The following is a 19,371-nucleotide window of genomic DNA, read 5'->3' as shown; positions in this document are numbered from 1 at the left end:
CTAGATTTATCCTCCAACAATACTAAATCTTCTGGTGTAAATGACTTATATTTTCTAAACTGATTAATGTAGTGTCTGTGTTTTGTATACTTATCTTATTTTCTTACTTATTTCTCCTACTAACCTATGATTAGTGGAAAATTTATCTACTACCATTTCTAGGTATTCATTTATGCCTTAACAACAGTCATCATCAAATTCCTGATATGTATCCTCAGGGAGAGGGTGTACAGGATAATTATGATAGTACTACATGAAAAAGTTACACCATTACTAACTTCCAATCAACAATTTTTCACTAAATGAATCTGTTATCTGTCAAGATTCCAATATTATCAGATCTTATTTCTTTCTTTTATGACACTTTTTACTCTTTCAATCCATCTACATCTTGATCTTCCTCTGGGTCTTTTTCCTGCCAACCTGGCAAAGAATACTTGTTTTGTTAATCTTTCCTCTCCCATTCTGTTTAGGCACCATACCACCTGAGATTAGCTCTGCTAACACATTCCTGAATGCTAATAATGGCTAGTTCTTTTTTAATATCATTTTAATGTGATACTGCCATTGATGCCATCTGTTCATTCCACTAATCTTTCTCATCACCCTCATATCAGAGGTGTCCAGTCTTTGAATAAGAGTTTTATTTCTAACCCAGCTCTCCTATCTGTAAGTTAAAATTGGTCTGAACACTGTCTTGTATTATAGCTAATTTAGTGTTTTGACTAATTTCTTCCTTATTCCATATATATATATTTATTCAGCTTAATTCTTGCCATACCAGGCTTCTGCTATACTAATTCTGTTGTCTGTTTCTGTATTTAATTTACCATCTTCACTAAAAACTGTGACTAAATAGCCGAAATGTTTTACTTGTTCTATAGGTTCACCATTCAGGATACAGTTGATGTTTTCAATGTTTCTGCTTATTTTCATTGTCTTTGTCTTTTTATTGCTGATTTTCATACCAGCTGCAACAACAGTTCAGATTTAAACTTTGCTCCTTCGTCTGAAAGTAAGGTCTGAGGAGTTCCATATCTACAAATAATCATATTTAAGAACTTCTTTGGATCATTACACCTGGGAAAACCACAATTTACAAAGATCAAACTGCAAAGACTATGTCTATGTAGTTTGATCTTTTTGAGACCATCTCAGAAAATCATATTAGCACATTATGCTACTAGAATATACATATTGCCTCTTTTAGTAGTTGGCAGTGAACCTACTACATCAATAGAAACATCATGAAAGCTTGCTGGAATAGGAAATGGTTGCAGTAGAGTTTTCCTCTGAAAGGGGATCTTAATTAGTACTAATAGATGATTTTGTATATTTAAGTAAAGTTCTTCATTTCTTTCCAGATGTAACAATCCTTTATTCTTTGCCTAGTTCTAAAAAATCCTGGTGTTCTGCCAAATCAGAATCATGGAAAATGTATGTAATCCAAGGAATCATTTCAGTTGATGCCAACATCTTGCACTTTCAACCTTCCTTCTTCCATTTGTTTAGATAGAAGTAATCCATCATTAACCACATATGTTTTCCAAATTTAAAAATGTATTTGAGTCTCATTTCTCAATTCTTCTACATACAATAAATAGCTTTTAGTACAGGATCATCTTTCTGATCTCGAATAATCTGATTCTTTTTTCCAATATTTGTGAGCTAGGTTTTTTATTCACTTTACCGATGACATGAATTTCGAGCTTCTCTTCATCTTGATTCAATTGGTTATTTCTGAATCACTGATCTTCATCAGACTGTAAAAATCTAGATATGTAATCTGCTACTACATGTCTGTTTCCTGGAATGTCATATCAGTATTATGATCCTGTAGTTCTGATGTCCACCTAATTATACATTGATTTTTATCTTTCATGTTAGTTAGAAATGACAAAGGTTGGTGAGCAGATCTTATTTAATATGTTGTCCTAACAATCTAAATCTTCTCAATAGGAAGACCTCCGTTTCAAATAAATTGAATAGTTCAGTTCTGGATCTGATTGTTTCCTGCTTACAAAAGCTCTGGTTTAAAATTGTATTCTTCCTTTTGTTCTAATACAGATGATTTGAAGATGGGATAAATGAAATTTATCCCATCTTCAAATTTCTTGAAATTCATCTTGAAATTTCTGACAATGCTTCAAATACAGGTATTTGAAGCATTGTCAGAAAGATAAAAAAATGTAACTGAATTTAGGGTAAACAAGAACTAGAGCTCTAGTTAATACCAGTTTTAGAGTGTCTAATGCTACCTTTTGAATGCTACCCCAAATGAATAACACCTTTCTTTGTCAAATAGACTGATATTAATTGCTGTGAACAGTTAGGAATAAATTTTATATAGAAATTCAACATGCCAACAAATTTACAAACTTGCTTGACTGTTTTTTGGAGGTTTGGCTGATAATCAACATTTGACTGAGTTGCCATAATTCCTGTTATATTGATTCTCTGGCCTGAATACTTAACTTCTTTTAAGAAAACTTGACATTTAGATCACTTTGAAAATAGATTAGTTTCATCTGATCTCTTTAAAACATTCCACAGGATTTTACATTGGCTATCTAGGTCCATTGAATAGAAGATTATCTTGAAAACAGATGACTCTATTCCCCAGCAATATCAGATAAGAATGAATTCATGAAAGATTGAAATGACATGGCAGAATTTCTTGCACTTTGTGGTAACCTACATAGTTGGTATTTTTGCCATCTAGTAGTAAATGCAAAGTACTTTCTGCCCTTCTTTCTTCTGAGGGATTTAAAAGTAGGCAGAATTTAAATCTAGTTTTGTAAAATACTGTGCTCTTTCCAAATAGATGAATAATTCCTCTATCTTACAGAGTGGGAAATCAATAAGTTTTATAACCTTATTGATGGCTCTCGAGTCTAAGACAAATCTCAGACTTCCATGTGATTTTTCTATTAATATGAATGTGTTGTTCTATTGAGAATTCTTTTCATTTATCCCTGCCTTTCATATCTCTGCAGTAGTTTCTGAAAAGGCTCCATATACTTCAGTGGAGTCTGATGTTGCCTAATGTAAATGAGAGATTGAGTACAAATTTGTATTGAGTGCTTTACTACATTAGTGCAAGACATTAAAAGAATAAACTGGAGAAAAATAAAATCAGAATCAGATTTAAAGAATTTTAGATTTCTTTTCCTATCTTCAGTAATGATTACTACTTTTATTGCATTACCTACTAAGTTCTCTTCTGTTTCTTCAGTGTTTTCTTTATTATCATTATTTAGTCTCAATATTAAAACACTAGATTGTGGTTATCTGCATTGTCCTTAAATGCCATTGAAGATTGCTGTAATTTTACTTTGTTACTGATGTTTTTTCAAAATAGTATTTTGAAAATATCACTTGTACATTTGGATTAGGTGATTCTGGAAGAAATATTAATGGACGACAAACTTTCAGTGGAAAACAAGGAATTGAAATAGAAGTGTTTATTTGTGTATCAGCTGAAATATCTGATTCAAAGATATTTGGCTTAATTGGATAACTCAAAACTGAAATGTCAGTTGGAATTAATTTTAATTTTGTTAAATAAACTAGAATGTTCACTTGTGCAAGGTAAGATTTTACAAAGCACATTCTCAATAAATCCTAGTAGAACTGTCAAAGGGTTATCTTCATTAGTATAAGCAGCTAATGCTACATCAAACTCTTAGGAATTGAGCTGCCTTAAGTTGTACTGATGTGTAACAAGTAGTTTGACATTTCTGCTTTTTGCCAATATTATGTTAGAATCACAATTATTTCAGCTGATCACATCTACAACATTATGGAACATATCTCCTTTGTACTGCATCATCTTCTCAGGAACATCACATTGCAAGAGAATGATTGATTATCTGTAGAAGGATTTTTGAATATTATTAAGTTGGATATAATCTTAAACAAGTTCTTGTCCCTTCACAATTGATCTCTGCTGTCTTTCTGTTTCTTCACTTACTTTCCACACTGCCTTTAATTCTCCCAAATCTCATGATTTGGGAGAATTAGAGGCAGTGAAAAAATATTTTCACTGCCTCTAATTCTCCCAAATCATGAGATTTTAATTTTGACTCAGATCGCTTTAGTTAAATTGTTAGAAATGTCCTTAGATTTTTTTAAGTACATTTTGATTTTTGAAACTGTTCCCTCCCTTTATCTGCAATCACTGTGTCAGTCAGAAGTATTATCGTATTGAATTGAGTTCAGTTTCTTAGTGTGTGTGGAATGAAATATGTCTCTTCTAAATCTCTTCCTATCCCTAACAAGCTCATAACAATGTTTAAGATTTTAAACCTTTTCTTTTATGCTGTTTCTTTCAAATTATCTTTGAGGCCATGCCTAAATTAATGAGGTACTAATCATTCTAAAGAGGAACATTTAAATCATGGGCAATAATACCCAAAATGTAATAATACTCTGTAGTAATAATCAGAGGCAGACTCTCCTATTACCTTAATGCATTGATGGATTTTCCAAATGTTAGGCCATTTGAATTTTCAATATGTTAGAGAATTAACTCCAACATATTGAAAATTCTGATATTAGTAAACTTTTATATTATATATGTTTTAACTTTTATATATGTTGTATAGTTGTTTGTGTCTCTTAATAAGGATGATGTGTTTAGGAAAGTTTTGGCTTTGTCTACTAATTTATTATGAAGTATGATTAACCTCCCTACCAGCTGAGGTGGGTGAAATAGTGAGATCAAATTGCACTTCTTCTTATCCATGTTATTCAATGGGTGTTACAGAATCTTATCCAGATTTAGCTGGACGTCTATAGACATAATGGCCGATTGGGGGTTAAGAGGTGGAAATCTCACATTTTTTACTAAGTCCCTAAATTTTTCTATATATTTAGAAAATATTTGTTCTGATGACTATCACCTGAAAAAGAAGGTATTACAAAATTTGGACCTGCTAACATAAAAAAATTCATCTTTAATAGAAGAAAAAACATCACTAGATGTAGTATTGTCTCTTGCAACCATTTTTCTTGAATTAAAATACACTTTCTGGAATATAAAATAGTCATAAGTAACAACCAATCCTGTTAGTCAGCTGCATCAATTTGTTTTTTTGTAGTGTACATTCGATGTATCCTTACAGATGCACCTTACTGTTTTCACACACAGTATTAAGTAAATTGGTGCAATGATTTAACTTCATTCCTTTTAGAATCCAGGAAATAATTGACTCAAGATTAAATTTAAAAAAAAAATATATATATATATATAATGAAACTAAATAAAATTATTTACATGGTAAATATGATTAATAACTATAAAATTGTTTTGGGATCCAAGGCTTTCTAAAACAAAACTATACTTGAGATCACCTTATATTTAGGGGACAAAGGCATTCTCCCAATGACTGATTCTATTATTGGTTTGTTTAACATGTACCTAATCAGTTTTCCAGACTGAGCATTCATTTTTTATAGTTTCCCTACAAAAACAATAAATGCTTATTACAGTTCTTCATAAGGCCTTTTCTCAAAATCTAAAACTTCTCCGTAACTTCCATGGGGCCATGCAGCATTCCTTATTTAATTTGTTCCATTCATCCTCACTTTCGCTAAATATAAATATTCTCACTCAGATGATTTAATTAAATGAAATAGAAATTTCAAATTCTTTACCAGAGAAAACAGTTTCTTTTACTACTTTATAAATAAATTGTATCAAAGTAGAGCTCTTCATTAATGCCACTTTACAGTTTCAGATTTCTCTGATTCCATCACTTGTTAAGCATTTCTTCAAACATTGAAATAGAATGTCTATTTTATATCTCCTTTTATTACTATTCACTTCTTGACATATCAGTTTTTCAAGCAAAGTACTAACCTCACTGAGATTCCTTTTCAGAATCTTCTATTAAAAAGTTCCTTGTGTGTATGTGTGTTTAGGGGTGGGATATAATTTCTACATCCTTCCTCTCCACTCTGAGTGATTTAAATTCTTAAATCAAAACCAAAAGAAAACACTGAAAGTAAACTTCATGTCTAGCTTGCACACTCATATCCTGGGATCTCACATAAACATCTTAGCCTCTTAAATTCACTCATTAAACCTATTAAGAGTTGAGTCTTAACACACACACCTTATAACCAAAATAAAAATCTTTAATTTATAAAAGAACACAAATATATACAATATCAAATCAACTATTTAACTACACCAGTGCATTATTCAGATTACAACAAGAAAAACATTTAAATATGCACAACTTCCTTTCATTCACATAAACCACAGCTATTTTCCTATATAAACAAAACTTCTGGAGTTTCAATTTCTTGAAAGGAATAAAAGTTTCTACAGAAACTTTTATTCCTTCTTAAATTTACACATGAGGAGGACTAGCACAGAAACTGCCCTCTATATGATAGCAACAAAACCCAAGGTCTTCTTGCATCTTAAAATCAGAGTGCACTGAAAAAAACATATGTTATCTTCATCCAAGACATTTCTGTAACTTCACTTTCTATAGGAAAGTAATAGCAAGCTCCATAATAAACTATTAGATATGTGAAGAGCCAAAGGCTTCAATTCGGCAACATATAACTTGTTTAAGTTAAGGGATATTACATCCCATATAGTTTCTTAGCCGAATAAGAAACTCAAAGAGTTTCATGCCGAATATAGTAGAAACTATATATAAAAAGTTTGGCGATTCCAAGCGTAAGCAAATACCTGGATACTGCAGCACTGATCCCAAAGGGTAGTGCAAGCTGGAGCAACTCGTGGTAGAAGTGGAGCGAGCTCCGATCACTATTCTTGATATTTGCCCATAATGTGAACTTAGCTCCTAGGAACTGTATTTTTGTTCACATTATGAGAGAAGGTCACTACCCAGACCGGTTTCGACCTTTATTGAGGTCTCATCAGTGAGTAGCCAGACCTAGTTAATATCAAGTTTGTAGCGAACAGAACTTGTACCCCTTCTACGAGTATTGCCATGAGGTGCTCTAATAAATTATTAGATATGTGAAGAGCCAAAGGCTTCAATTCGGCGACATATAACTTGTTTAAGTTAAGGGATATTACATCCCATATAGTTTCTTAGCCGAATAAGAAACTCAAAGAGTTTCATGCTCGTAGAAGGGGTACAAGCTCTGTTCGCTACAAACTTGATATTAACTAGGTCTGGCTACTCACTGATGAGACCTCAATAAAGGTCGAAACCGGTCTGGGTAGTGACCTTCTCTCATAATGTGAACAAAAATACAGTTCCTAGGAGCTAAGTTCACATTATGGGCAAAATATCAAGAATAGTGATCGGAGCGTGCTCCACTTCTACCACGAGTTGCCCCAGCTTGCACTACCCTTTGGGATCAGTGCTGCAGTATCCAGGTATTTGCTTACGCTTGGAATCGCCGAACTTTATATATATAGTTTCTACTATATTCGGCATGAAACTCTTTGAGTTTCTTATTCGGCTAAGAAACTATATGGGATGTAATATCCCTTAACTTAAATCCATAATAAACTACTAAAAACTATATCAACCATATCATCGTTTTAAAATGAAGTCTAAAGTCTCATTATTCTTCTTAAAACCTTATCAACACTTGTGTCCATTCTATATAAACTGGAGAGTAATAAAATTTCTTTCAGTTTTAAATAAAATAAATCCTATATGGATAAATAACTACTAAAAATTTCACACTTATCTCTTTATACAAGGATAACCTTCTATCATCTGTCAGTCTTTATATATTGAAGACTTAGCAACTCCACAGTTTTTCTCCTCCTGTGTTCCCTTTCCTACTTCCACAATAGCTGAATGCTTAGCAATATTCAATAATGTTAATTTTCACTTCTGGGCATGCTCATAAATACAATAAAGCAACTTTTGCTCCAGTCCACCATCGTGCACCGCTATTGCTGCTTTCATTGCTATACTTGAAACGACGATAATTATTTTCAGTGCTGGAAAGTTCATTATTTCAAAATGAAAGTAACAGAAATTATAACAGTTCATTTCACAATATGAATATAGTAGTAACTTTTGCTTCTCTAGTAAGTGACAACATATTTTGTAAATGACGTTTGCCTACATACAAATTGCATCAACATTACAAATGTTTTGACACCTCATACAAAATGATGTTAAGCTCTAATATTTAATTTAAATTAATTTATTTTACATCTAAGCAAGACTTCAGTAGTCAAAAACAACTAAGAAGATCTCAAAACATCCTGCTCACTACATACAGAAAAAAACATATGTTTAACTAACTGCTTTTATAAAATAATGATGACATTTTAACTTTAAGTTAATACAATTTTAATGTTTAAGTTGTTTGATATCTGAATTTTAATACAAATATCCTACATACTAAAACAAAATTCTCTGGTCTGCCTTCTCAAACATCCTTTCTCTCTCTGTTTTTGTTACTCCAGTACACCAAACACTTTCTGTGAGCTGTTGATCATCCATCAGCCTCCTCGGTGAGCATGCACACTCGCTCAACCAAGTAGCAAACAAGAGCTTACTCTTGCTTGCTGCTCAGTCATTATTAACATAATGACCGAGACATTGTCGTTCTTAGCAAAAGGAGAATATTTTTATGGCAAACAACAGATATACACTTAACAATTGTGAAATGTATTAAAAAACCATTGAAAATTTTAGTTATAGATATCTGGTAAGTATAATTGATCTCAAATACTTTACATTGTTTATTTCTTTAAACAAATAGCAGTATCTAATTGAGTGCATGGCAAGTGCTGATCATATGATTACAAAGCTGAAAGTAATAAACTTCTAATGTACAGGAGCAATTGGGAAAAGATTTATAATTTGAAATTATTATTTTTACATTATGTTCTCATGCATCAGCAGCAGCACAATTGTTGTGTCCCTTGACTCATTTTACAACTTTCAACCAAGCCTAGCTTTGTTTTTCCTTTGTGTAGGTGACGGAGTCTTATGGTACCTTGAAATTATAGAAATAAATAATGGTACTCACTAAGAATTTTAAAAATTTTAAGTGTAATATTTTATTATTTTAATGATGTTTATTGCACATTTTTCTTATTGTAACAGTAGAACATTATTGTTAATCTACCAAGCGAAAATGCTTGGTAGATTAACAATAATGCATGTAAATTTTATAGAAAAGTTAAGACTGCTACAGTTGCACCTTATGAGCACTGATACATATGATAACTTACCAGCAAGCTCATGACACACTTTGAGTCATTGGTCACATGCTAGCCAAAACTTATTAGAACACAGAGCTCATTAGTGTGTGTGCATATAACATAACATGCATGTACTGTTATGTTATATTAATGCATGTATAACATACATTACTTGCACTACATGATTCCTTGACAATGTTTGCCATTGCCACGTTGAAAAGTTCAGATTATGCACCTCGAGTATAAGCTGAACTTTTCAATGTGGTAATGGCAAACATTGTCAAGGAATCATGTAGTGCAAGTAATGTATGTTATACATGCATTAATATAACAGAACAGTATATGCATGTTATGTTACATGCACACACTAATGAGCTCTGTTCTAACAAGCTTTTGGCTAGCATGTGACCAATGACTCAAAGTGTGTCATGAGCTTGCTGGTTATCATATGTATCAATGCTCATAAGGTGCAACTGTAGCGGTCTTAACTTTTCTATAAAATTTACTAGCATTTTCGCTTGGTAGATTAACAATAATGTATCTACTGTTACAGTAAGGAAAACGTGCAATAAACATCATTAAAATAATAAAATATTACACTTAAAATTTTTTAAATTCTTAGTGAGTACCATTATTTATTTCTATAATTTCAAGGTACCATAAGACTTCGTCACCTACACAAAGGAAAAACAAAGCTAGGCTTGGTTGAAAGTTGTAGCATGAGTCAAGGGACACAAAAATTGTGCTGCTGTTGATGCATGAGAACATTGTGTAAAAATAATAATTTTGAATTATAAATCTTTTCCCAGTTGCTCTTGTACATTAGAATTTTATTTGTTTCAGCTTTGTAATCATATGATTGGCACTTTTCCTGCACTCAATTAGATACTGCTATAAGAAATAAACGATGTAAAGTATTTGAGATCAATTGTACTTACCAGATATCTATAACTACCATTTTCAATAGTTCTTTAATACATTTTTCCTAAATGGCAGTGATTGTGATTAGCTTAGGAAGCAGCTTGAAACAATGCCACAGCACAAGAATCTATAAGGAAAATATGTTAGCACATGGAAGATAGTCAAGTTGTGGGAGAACTAGGGGACATCCATGGAAACTGGGCAAAAGTGTGGTTAGTAAAGGTGTTAGAGCTGGGTTCTTTACTTTTAGAGTAGTGAATGAGTGGAATGCGCTCCCTGAGTCTGTGGTGGATGCTGTGACAGTGAATGAGTTTAAGGCGAGGTATGATAGATACTGTATGAATGTCAAATAGTTGTGATGAATATGATTTGGGGCCTCCCTCGATGAGTCTAATGACTCCCTGGAGTTGCCCGTAATAATAGTAATAGTAATAATAGTAATTTCACAATTGTTAAGTGTATATCTGTTGTTTGCCATAAAAATATTCTCCTTTTGCTAAGAATGACCTCTTATATTGTTTTTTTAACTTCAGATGTTATTGTCTTATATGCTGATATAGGTGGTAATTTTCAACAGATTCCCATTTCTAACTGTATGATTACTGAGGAATTTGAGCTAGCAGAAATTTCCCTTAAAGTATGATTCATGGTTGCACATCTTTTCTTCAGAAACTGTTGTCATGAATTCTTTTGACTATATTAAATTGTATTATGTGATAGAACAACATTGTTCAACTTTTTTTTAAAAAAAATTATTTTCTCATACACATGTTATTTACTTATTTATCTACTAATTTTTTATTACCTTATGTACTGCTGTAACCTTGGTAATGGTTATAGTATGATCTTTTCTATCCTTTTATGGATGTTAGACACTCATAAATTCATAAGATTGAAAAACATGGAATTTCCTTAAGAAGGAAGTATATATGGAACTAAATGGCAGTGATTGTGATTAGCTTAGGAAGCAGCTTGAAACAATGCCACAGCACAAGAATCTATAAGGAAAATATGTTAGCACATGGGAGATAGTCAAGAAATATATAAAGAAAGCAATATCAGGCCATATCCACTGTCAGGAAAATAAATCAGATAAGAGTTAGAATGGATGTGTAGTATCATTAAGCAGGAGCTACAAAAAGAAGCATGTTGGGTATATAAGGTATAGGAGATGGAGGCAAGAAAATTCACCAGCATAGAAAGGAAGGTAAAATCAGATTAATGAGTGCTTATTTTAGTGAGACTGGTCATTTTGCAAGAACCTAAGTGTGGTACCACTGTGACTGACAGCAGGGACTGATGTAAGAATAGAAGTAGATGAATTTGAAGTACTTAGGATATTACAGAATCTCAATGCACATACAATTGTGGGATTAGGGATGTCAGTGGGCATGTTATGAGAATGTGCAAAGAATTGGTATCACCTCTACTAACTAGGCTATTTAATTTTAATCTCAGCTTTGGTAATGTCCCAAGTGAGTGGAATAAAGGCAAAATATTCTGTTGTAAAGGAGGCTTATATTTGATACCGATACTTTGGTATCAAATTATAAACCAATAATTATCTCCAGAGTGGTTGCAAACAGTATTGGAAAAGTTGGTCAGAAAAAGAATTCAGGAATGAATTGATAAGAATAATATCCTCAGGGAGGGTGGGGGGATATGGTTTCGTGAAAGGTAAGTCATGCCTTAGTAATTTACTAACTTTATAATAGAGACATGGCTGAGTTGGTTAAAGGAAATGGCTAAATGTTGATGCTACTGGGTTTTTGCAAAGGTGTTTGACAGGATACAACATAGAACTATGTCATTCAAATTGGAACAAATTGGGATTTGAGATGAAGCTGTTAATATGGATACAAGTGTGGCTAATGGACAGATACTAAAAAGTAGTATATGAAAGATCAGAATCAAGGAGAAAGCTGATAACTAATAGTGTTTATTTTATGCATGAATTTTGAAGGGACATATTCAGTTGTTTGCTGATGATGCCAAGGTGAGTGCTACACAGATTCAATGTTTTCATTCTAAAATGCATAGCTTTACACTTTTCCACATTAAACTGACATCCAGTATGTGCCAAAGATAATGAATACCAGTTGAAGGTGGAAAAGTGTAAAGTTATGCATTCTGGAATGAAAATATTGAACCTTGTATCACATTAATGCTGTTGTGCTCCAGGTTTATATATATATATATATATATATATATATATATATATCATCATCACCAGTGTTCCTAACTGGCACTTAAGTGCCCACGACCGTCCAACTATACTTGGACCTCACAACCATAACTCGAGGATAAGGTGGTTAGTCCCATGCCTCCCAGTGTGTCCTATGTCTGTAAATGCACATGTTCACAGGGTTTGCCTGTTCTGGGGGATGAAAAACCAGAGTTTCCTGGTGAAAAAACTCCTTACCTCCATATGAGACTGAGTAACTCACCTTTGATCAAAAAGAGACCAGATAAAGATTCCTCATGTCACTGACAAGAATCAAACCAAGCTCTTTCCAACCAAAGGGCTTAGTCTATATCAGCTGAGCTTTGGAGGCTCTTTATACTGGTGTGTGTGTATGTGTGTTAGTCATTTATTTGGAAACAAATATCCAACTCTGTTACCTCACACTAAAACTGATGACTTCCTCAGACTTCAAATAAAGCACAAAAAATATGTAAAAACAGATAGCAATACGAGGGGTGTTTTCAGAAAAAAGACTCAACTTTTTAAATAGCGCTCTGTGGCTACTAAGTGCACCTAGCAGCAGGTTTTGACAGCGTTTGCTATTTGCCCCATTCTGCTATGAGCATTAGTCGAGTTACAGCCACTGAAGTGAGCACATGCACAAGCTGTTTGTCGAATTAGTGACAATGAAAGAGCTTGAAGAACAGTGTGTGTGTGTGTGTGTGTGTGTGTGAAAAATCATGCTGCAAACTTGATAACTTGATGTGGGTTTATGGCTATGATGTTGAAACCAAGATGCAATCATTGCAGTGGATGGGGAAAGGATCTCCTCGACCAAAAAGAGCATGGATGAGTCGGTCAAAGATGAAGACATTGGAAAGGCATTGTCCATTATGAATTTGTACCACGTGGTCAGATGGTAAGCAAAGAGTTGTACCAGAAAATTTTAGCTCGTTTGAGGGATGCTGTGCGCAGAAAGAGTCGGTCAAAGATGAAGACATTGGAAAGGCATTGTCCATTATGAATTTGTACCACGTGGTCAGATGGTAAGCAAAGAGTTGTACCAGGAAATTTTAGCTCGTTTGAGGGATGCTGTGCACAGAAAGAGGCCTGAATTGTGGGAAAACCAGACATCTTTTGTTCTCCATCTACCCTATTCTCCAGATTTAGCCCCAGCAGACTTTTTCCTGTTTCCCAAACTTGAAACCACTTTGAAAGAACATCATTTCCAAACCATAGAGGAGATTCAGGAAAATGCGATAAGAGAACTGCATGTCATCACAGAAAGTGCATTCCAACAATGGAAGAAACGTTGGGAATAGTGTATCGCCAGTAGCCCCCTCTGCTGTGCTTAAAATGTTGTAAAATGAGCAACAAAGTCTTTATAGCAAAAGTTTGGTCCTTTTTTTTTTTTTGAACATGCCTTGTAAAGTTGTCCAAACACTGAAAATCATTATAAAAGAAGATAAATTGATTCATCCTAAAACATTAATGTGAAGTTGCGTGCTGTGCATTAACTGTCATCATGCAAAGACTGGAGATAATTATTGGCAAAATTGAAATCCAAGATGTTGAAAGCTGTAATGAGAAATTTCCTGATGTCATTTAATATGAGACCTTGAAACTGTAACGGATACTTTTAGAAGTCTGGAATAATAGTTTTCTTCCAAATACAGTATACTGGAAATATCCCACTTTACTGTATGGTTAGTGGATGAGGTATGGTTGTTCAGACCAGATATTTTTCTTTTATGCTCAACATCTTTTTCACTTCAAATCCATAAAACTTGGTGACCTGTCTGCCCTATTTAGACTTGATCACATGAGCATGGTATTCTGTGTACTCCCAGGTGTTTGTAAAAGACAACACTGCCCTTAGGAGAGTTGAGTAGGCTGCAAACCGTTTGAATTGGCTTGAAATTCACTCTGATGTTATGATCTTCAAAAAGAGAAGCAATCCTGATGGATAGATTGCCAATGTATGGAATGTATGGAATTGAATCTCTATATTGGATTTTTTGGTTATGGAGAAAGATGGTTTGAAAATAAAATCTTGCGAACTGTATTTTTGGAATAACCATTAAGAACAAATGTGAAAGGGCTCAGAGTTCCATCTTAAGTTTATATTCATTTTGTAAAATTGAATATGATTGATTCTTGAGGGTGTGCATGATGTCTATCTTTTGGGAAGGATGATGCATGAATATAATACATGAAATATATATATGTATATAAGAAATAGTTGTAGATTTGGTGGGTAATGTTTCAAATAATGAAGATATTATTGATGTATCTTCCACTGAAATAGTTGGTTTCAAAGTAGTTTGAGCTAGAAATTACTTTTCAAAATTCTTCATGTAGAGATCAGCTGATGTAGGAAAGGGGGGGGGGGGGGGCTGTCCATTGATAATCCAAACTGTTTGTAAAAAAAAAAAAAAAAAAAAAAAAAAAGCATTATTCCACTGAAAGAAATTGGATCAGAGGCAGTGTTCAAACAGTTTTGTGATGTCTTGTAGAAAAAGATCTCCAGTAAGGTCTAATACATCATTTACTAGAACATTAGTAAAGAGTGACAGTTTTCTAGATGAATTTGGCTGAATTCTTGACTTAATGATCAGAGAACAATGTGATGTCTTAAAAGACTAGCAGCATGTTTTGGAGACTTATACTTGGTCTTTAAGGGACTTGAGGCTTGTGTATCTTGAAGAGCCATAAAGCTGCAGAGGGATTTAGCATGAATTTTTGTAACAAATCTGGTGGGCCAGTTTTGGATATTTTTAAGCAAATATTTTTTTTTTAAGTTTTATTTTCAAATCCTTTTCAGTTTTCTTCCTACTAGCAAAGCAGTAACCTCATTTGCCAACATCAGGCTTGTTAAAAAAAAATAAAGTAAAATAAAAAAAGCACAGTGTATATGGACATACACAAATTTTGATATAACTTCAATAAAGCACCTGATCTTTCAATTATTGGAAAAGTAAAAAAATAGTGAAGCATGTAACATAACATCCTGTCAAATGGACCAGTAGGTTAATTATTTTTAACCAGTTGAGATTAAAGTTTGATTTGCCATTACATAAGTTATTTTTATATTTTTAGAAAGGAAGTTATATATGTTATAACTTATCTAGCTCCATGACACCTGTTTAATTTTCTTATATAATAATAATGTGCAATTAATGAGAAAACAATATATGATACACCCTTTCAGCTTTTATCCTTTGTAATCAGCAAAAAATAAAGTACCATAATCATATAGCATCCAAATGGAGAAAAAAATTGTTATCCAGTTTTATGATCTGTTATGTTTATAAGTTTTATTGGACAAAGATTTAAGTTATCTATTGATCAAATTATAAATTCAAAAGTATTTATATTTCAAATCAAAATTTTTATATTCTTGATGGATGTCTTTTTTAAAGATATCCATCAAGAATATAAAAATTTGATTTTGAATTATTCCATATCTGTCACTTCAACAAACAAACACTATAATTATAACATACTTTTTGACTATAATAAACTGAAAAAAAAAAGGTGTGGCTAACTCCATATGGCATTAATATTATTCTGAAGGAAATTTGCTGTAATGCATGAGATGTCTGTTATGAGCTAATGCACAGGTTATGCTTAACATCATCCTTTATCTTTTCATTATGATTTTTGTTTGTTTTAGTGGCAAATTCTTTATTTTGGCTAGTAGTGAACTATACCACTATAAAATCATGTTTTCTGTCTTTTATATAATCAAATCCATTTGAAAATAACCTTAACATTTTCTTAGGAATCAGCTTAGTATTCAGTCTACTTTGATTTCATCTAGTATATAAACTATGTTTGAAGTGTGGGTACATAACTGTTCTCAAGTGCTTTTGCAAAAGCATTACATTATAAGAATTAAGAAAAATAATGTTACATTAGTACTTCAGTTTTTGTAATTCTACTGGTGCTATAACTGTGCTTACTTTATTTATCTGAGTACTCAGTGTTGAAAACTGAATTTCACACACCACATTTAATTTTATTCTATGTTGCATGAAGTAAACAGTGTAGTGTGTTGATTTTTAAATTTTTTTATAGAAAAAACTTAAAAATCACTCAAGACAAAAAAACTGACTTTTTTTTGTCTTGTGTTACTTTCATTGTTCATTGAATACTAAGTGGACTCCACACATGAAAGGTCACAGGACCTATAACACTCTAGTGCCATGTGTGGGCAAATGATTAAGTAAAAAATATTGATAAAACAGCAATGATATGTAAACAGAAGAGGAGAGATTTAATGGTGTTGCACCTCCTCCATATAATATTCACTCCTGACTTGGATTAAAGGAATTTATGTTACTCAGATTTCATTTATATACTGTCAAAATACATTTAACCTCTAATTAAAAAATGTAGCCTACCTTTTTGATAGCTTTGTTTAAAAACTTTAATTTTATTCAAATAAAAATCAAGCATATAACCCAATACTATAGTTATTTATCAATCTACAGGAGAAGATGTCACTAAAGCATGAAATGAAGTAATCTAAAAAAAAATTTCTTTTCTTTATTATTATTATTATCTGAGACCTCATCAAGGGAGGCTGTAAATTACCCAACGCAGCTATCATACCTTCCCATAAATTCATTTACACTAGATGCACCCACTACCCCTAAGGGCAAATTATTCCACTCACTCACTGCTCTCTGAGAGAAAAACCTAGCTTTTACCCCTTTCTTGACTGAGAACAACCTTAACTTCCATGGATGCCCCCATGTTCTTTCCCTGCCTTCCATATAACGAAAAATTCATCATTTGAAATGCTTACACCCATTCAAAAGTTTATAGGCCTCTTTCATATCACCCCTCTTTCTCCTGTTAACCAGAGTCTGTAATCCACATACTCGCAATCTGTCCTCATAATCTAAATCCCATAATCTGGATATAATCTTTGTAACTCTTCTTTGCACCCTTTCCACAGCTTCTTTATCCCCTTGAAACCCGGGAGACCAAATCTGCGCACAGTAATCCAAGTGTGGTCTTATCAAAGCCTTATAAAGAGGCAAAATTACTTCCTTATCCTTGCATGTCAAGGTTCGCTTCATGGAAATTATCCTCTGAGTTGTATTTCAACTTTTGCCATGTGACCTTTGAACTTTAAATTCTTATCCACCAATACACCAAGATCCCTTGCCTCTTCAGTTTCTTGTAGCATAACCCCGCTAATATAATATGCCGCTGGATCTCTAATCATGCTAATGATTAGAGATCCAGAGTGCATAACTTTACACTTACTAACATTAAACTGATAGTGATTTTCGTTTGCCCAGATTTCCAGTCTATTCAAATCATTTTGTAATTGCTGAATATCAGTAGCATCCCTGATTGCCCTGCCTATCTTCGCATCATCAGCAAACAATTGCAAATCTGATGATAGACCCTGCTTGAAGTCATTAATGTATAGATTGAACAATAATGGCCCAAGGACTGAACCCTGAGGTACACCACTGGTTACCTTAAATATGGCAGATTCACACCCACTGTATACCACTTTTTGATATCTGTCTGTTAACCATCCCCTGATGCAAGTTAATAGATTATGTTCCAATCCCATATTCTCCAGTTTACGCAACAGCCTATGGTATCCTATCAAATGCCTTAGAAAAATCCAACATCATCATAGTATATCCATTTCCTTTATCCAACTCGGCCGTAACAATGTTATAAAATATGAGCAAATTGCTAAAACATGACCTTCCTTTAGCAAACCCATACTGTTCCCTGCAAAGTATAGAATGATTGTCTACCCATTTCTGTATACGAGTTCTTACTAACTTCTCTAAAATCTTTACTATCACACCAGAAATACTAATTATTAGAAATATATATATAGAATTCTGATAGAAGAGCTATGTATAGAATTCTGAATTATCAACCTTTATTAGATAATTCCAAAGTTTTGAATGTATAACAGATTTATTTGAGCCTTGCTTTATTAATAATTTTTATTATTATTTAAGGATTATTGTTATTTATTTATTTGAGCATTGCTTTATTAATATTTTTTTATTGTTATTTAAGGATTCAAGAGCAAATGCAGAGGAACAAATCTATCAGCAGCTAAATAAAAGGATCGATGAATTTATACAGTTAGGTAATAATTGAAATATAACTTTTTATTGGACTAAATACTTGAAAATACTGTAAGTTATGTAATCTATTTTTTTTTTTTTTTTTTTTTTAACGATAAACCCACAGATGAAAGTTTACAGGACCTATATGCCATGTGTGGGCAAATGATTAAAGAAAAAATTTAGCCTATCGATTGTTCTTAAAGCATGGGAAGTTGTATTCAATGGAAAAAACAGTATGGAAGAGATTATTTCAGTGGCTGCTTTAGTTCTATGGTTAGAAGAAAGTTGAAGAATGGTAGTAGCCAATTCAGAGGGGCATTATGATGGGTATAGAACAGGTACAGTGCTGAAACAGAGCACCTACGATAATGAGATTGAAGGGAGTCTGTGTGGGGAAAGGTTGTTTATTAAGCAGATTGCCCTCTTCTGAATATCATAAAGAATCCTGAGAGAGAGATCTTGGGTGCTTCACACTAAATGTGGGAACAGTATTTCCAAGTTGGATGGATCTGAGAATTATACAGTGTTAGGAGTTGAGAGGAAGAGAAGTAATGTTTAGAATGGAAAAGAACACCAAGCTTTTTAGAGGCTAAAGAGGCTATGTAACTAATATGTTTTTGCCAGGATAAACTGGATGTGACAGTTAACCGAAGAAGAGAAAGTTGAATAGGAAAAGAAATTGGAACATTATCAAAAATGAGAGGAGAAGGTAAGGTTTTTCTTGCAGGTAATAAGGCAGGCTTGAATTTTTTTGGCATTGAAATTTACTAAGTTGTCTTCACCCCATGAGATCCAACATGACACACAATGAACGACCAGTGAGTAAGCTGCCAATCCAGTCACAAAGTGTAGGAGGGAGGCCATAAGATGGCAACTTCAGGAAGCCCCAGTGCTATACTTCCATGGCCTGTGTCCAAAGGTGGGTGAGATTAGCTAGAAGGTAAGCTATAGAATGAGAATGGCAGAAATCCATGTTGGCG

At 33.1% G+C, this 19,371-nt stretch overlaps 1 protein-coding gene across 3 annotated transcripts in view; it reads left to right on the top strand.

Moving 5' to 3' along the window:
- The window catches only part of Sec15 (exocyst complex component Sec15), a 499,079-nt gene that overhangs the window by 324,842 nt on the left and 154,866 nt on the right, over nt 1-19,371 (top strand). For all 3 annotated transcript variants that reach the window (XM_090391741.1, XM_090391739.1, XM_090391740.1), the window contains one exon: nt 18,339-18,411. In XM_090391741.1, coding sequence (XP_090247867.1) covers nt 18,339-18,411 — 73 coding nt within the window. The remainder of the gene's footprint in view (nt 1-18,338; nt 18,412-19,371) is intronic.

The sequence above is a fragment of the Typopeltis vanoorti genome, chromosome 4, assembly GCF_054136105.1.
Source record: "Typopeltis vanoorti isolate ZY-2024b chromosome 4, IOZ_Tvanoo_1.0, whole genome shotgun sequence".
Lineage (NCBI taxonomy): Eukaryota > Metazoa > Arthropoda > Arachnida > Uropygi > Thelyphonidae > Typopeltis > Typopeltis vanoorti.
Note: the sequence above shows the minus strand (reverse complement) of the source record. Positions and strands in the feature narration are given on the sequence as shown.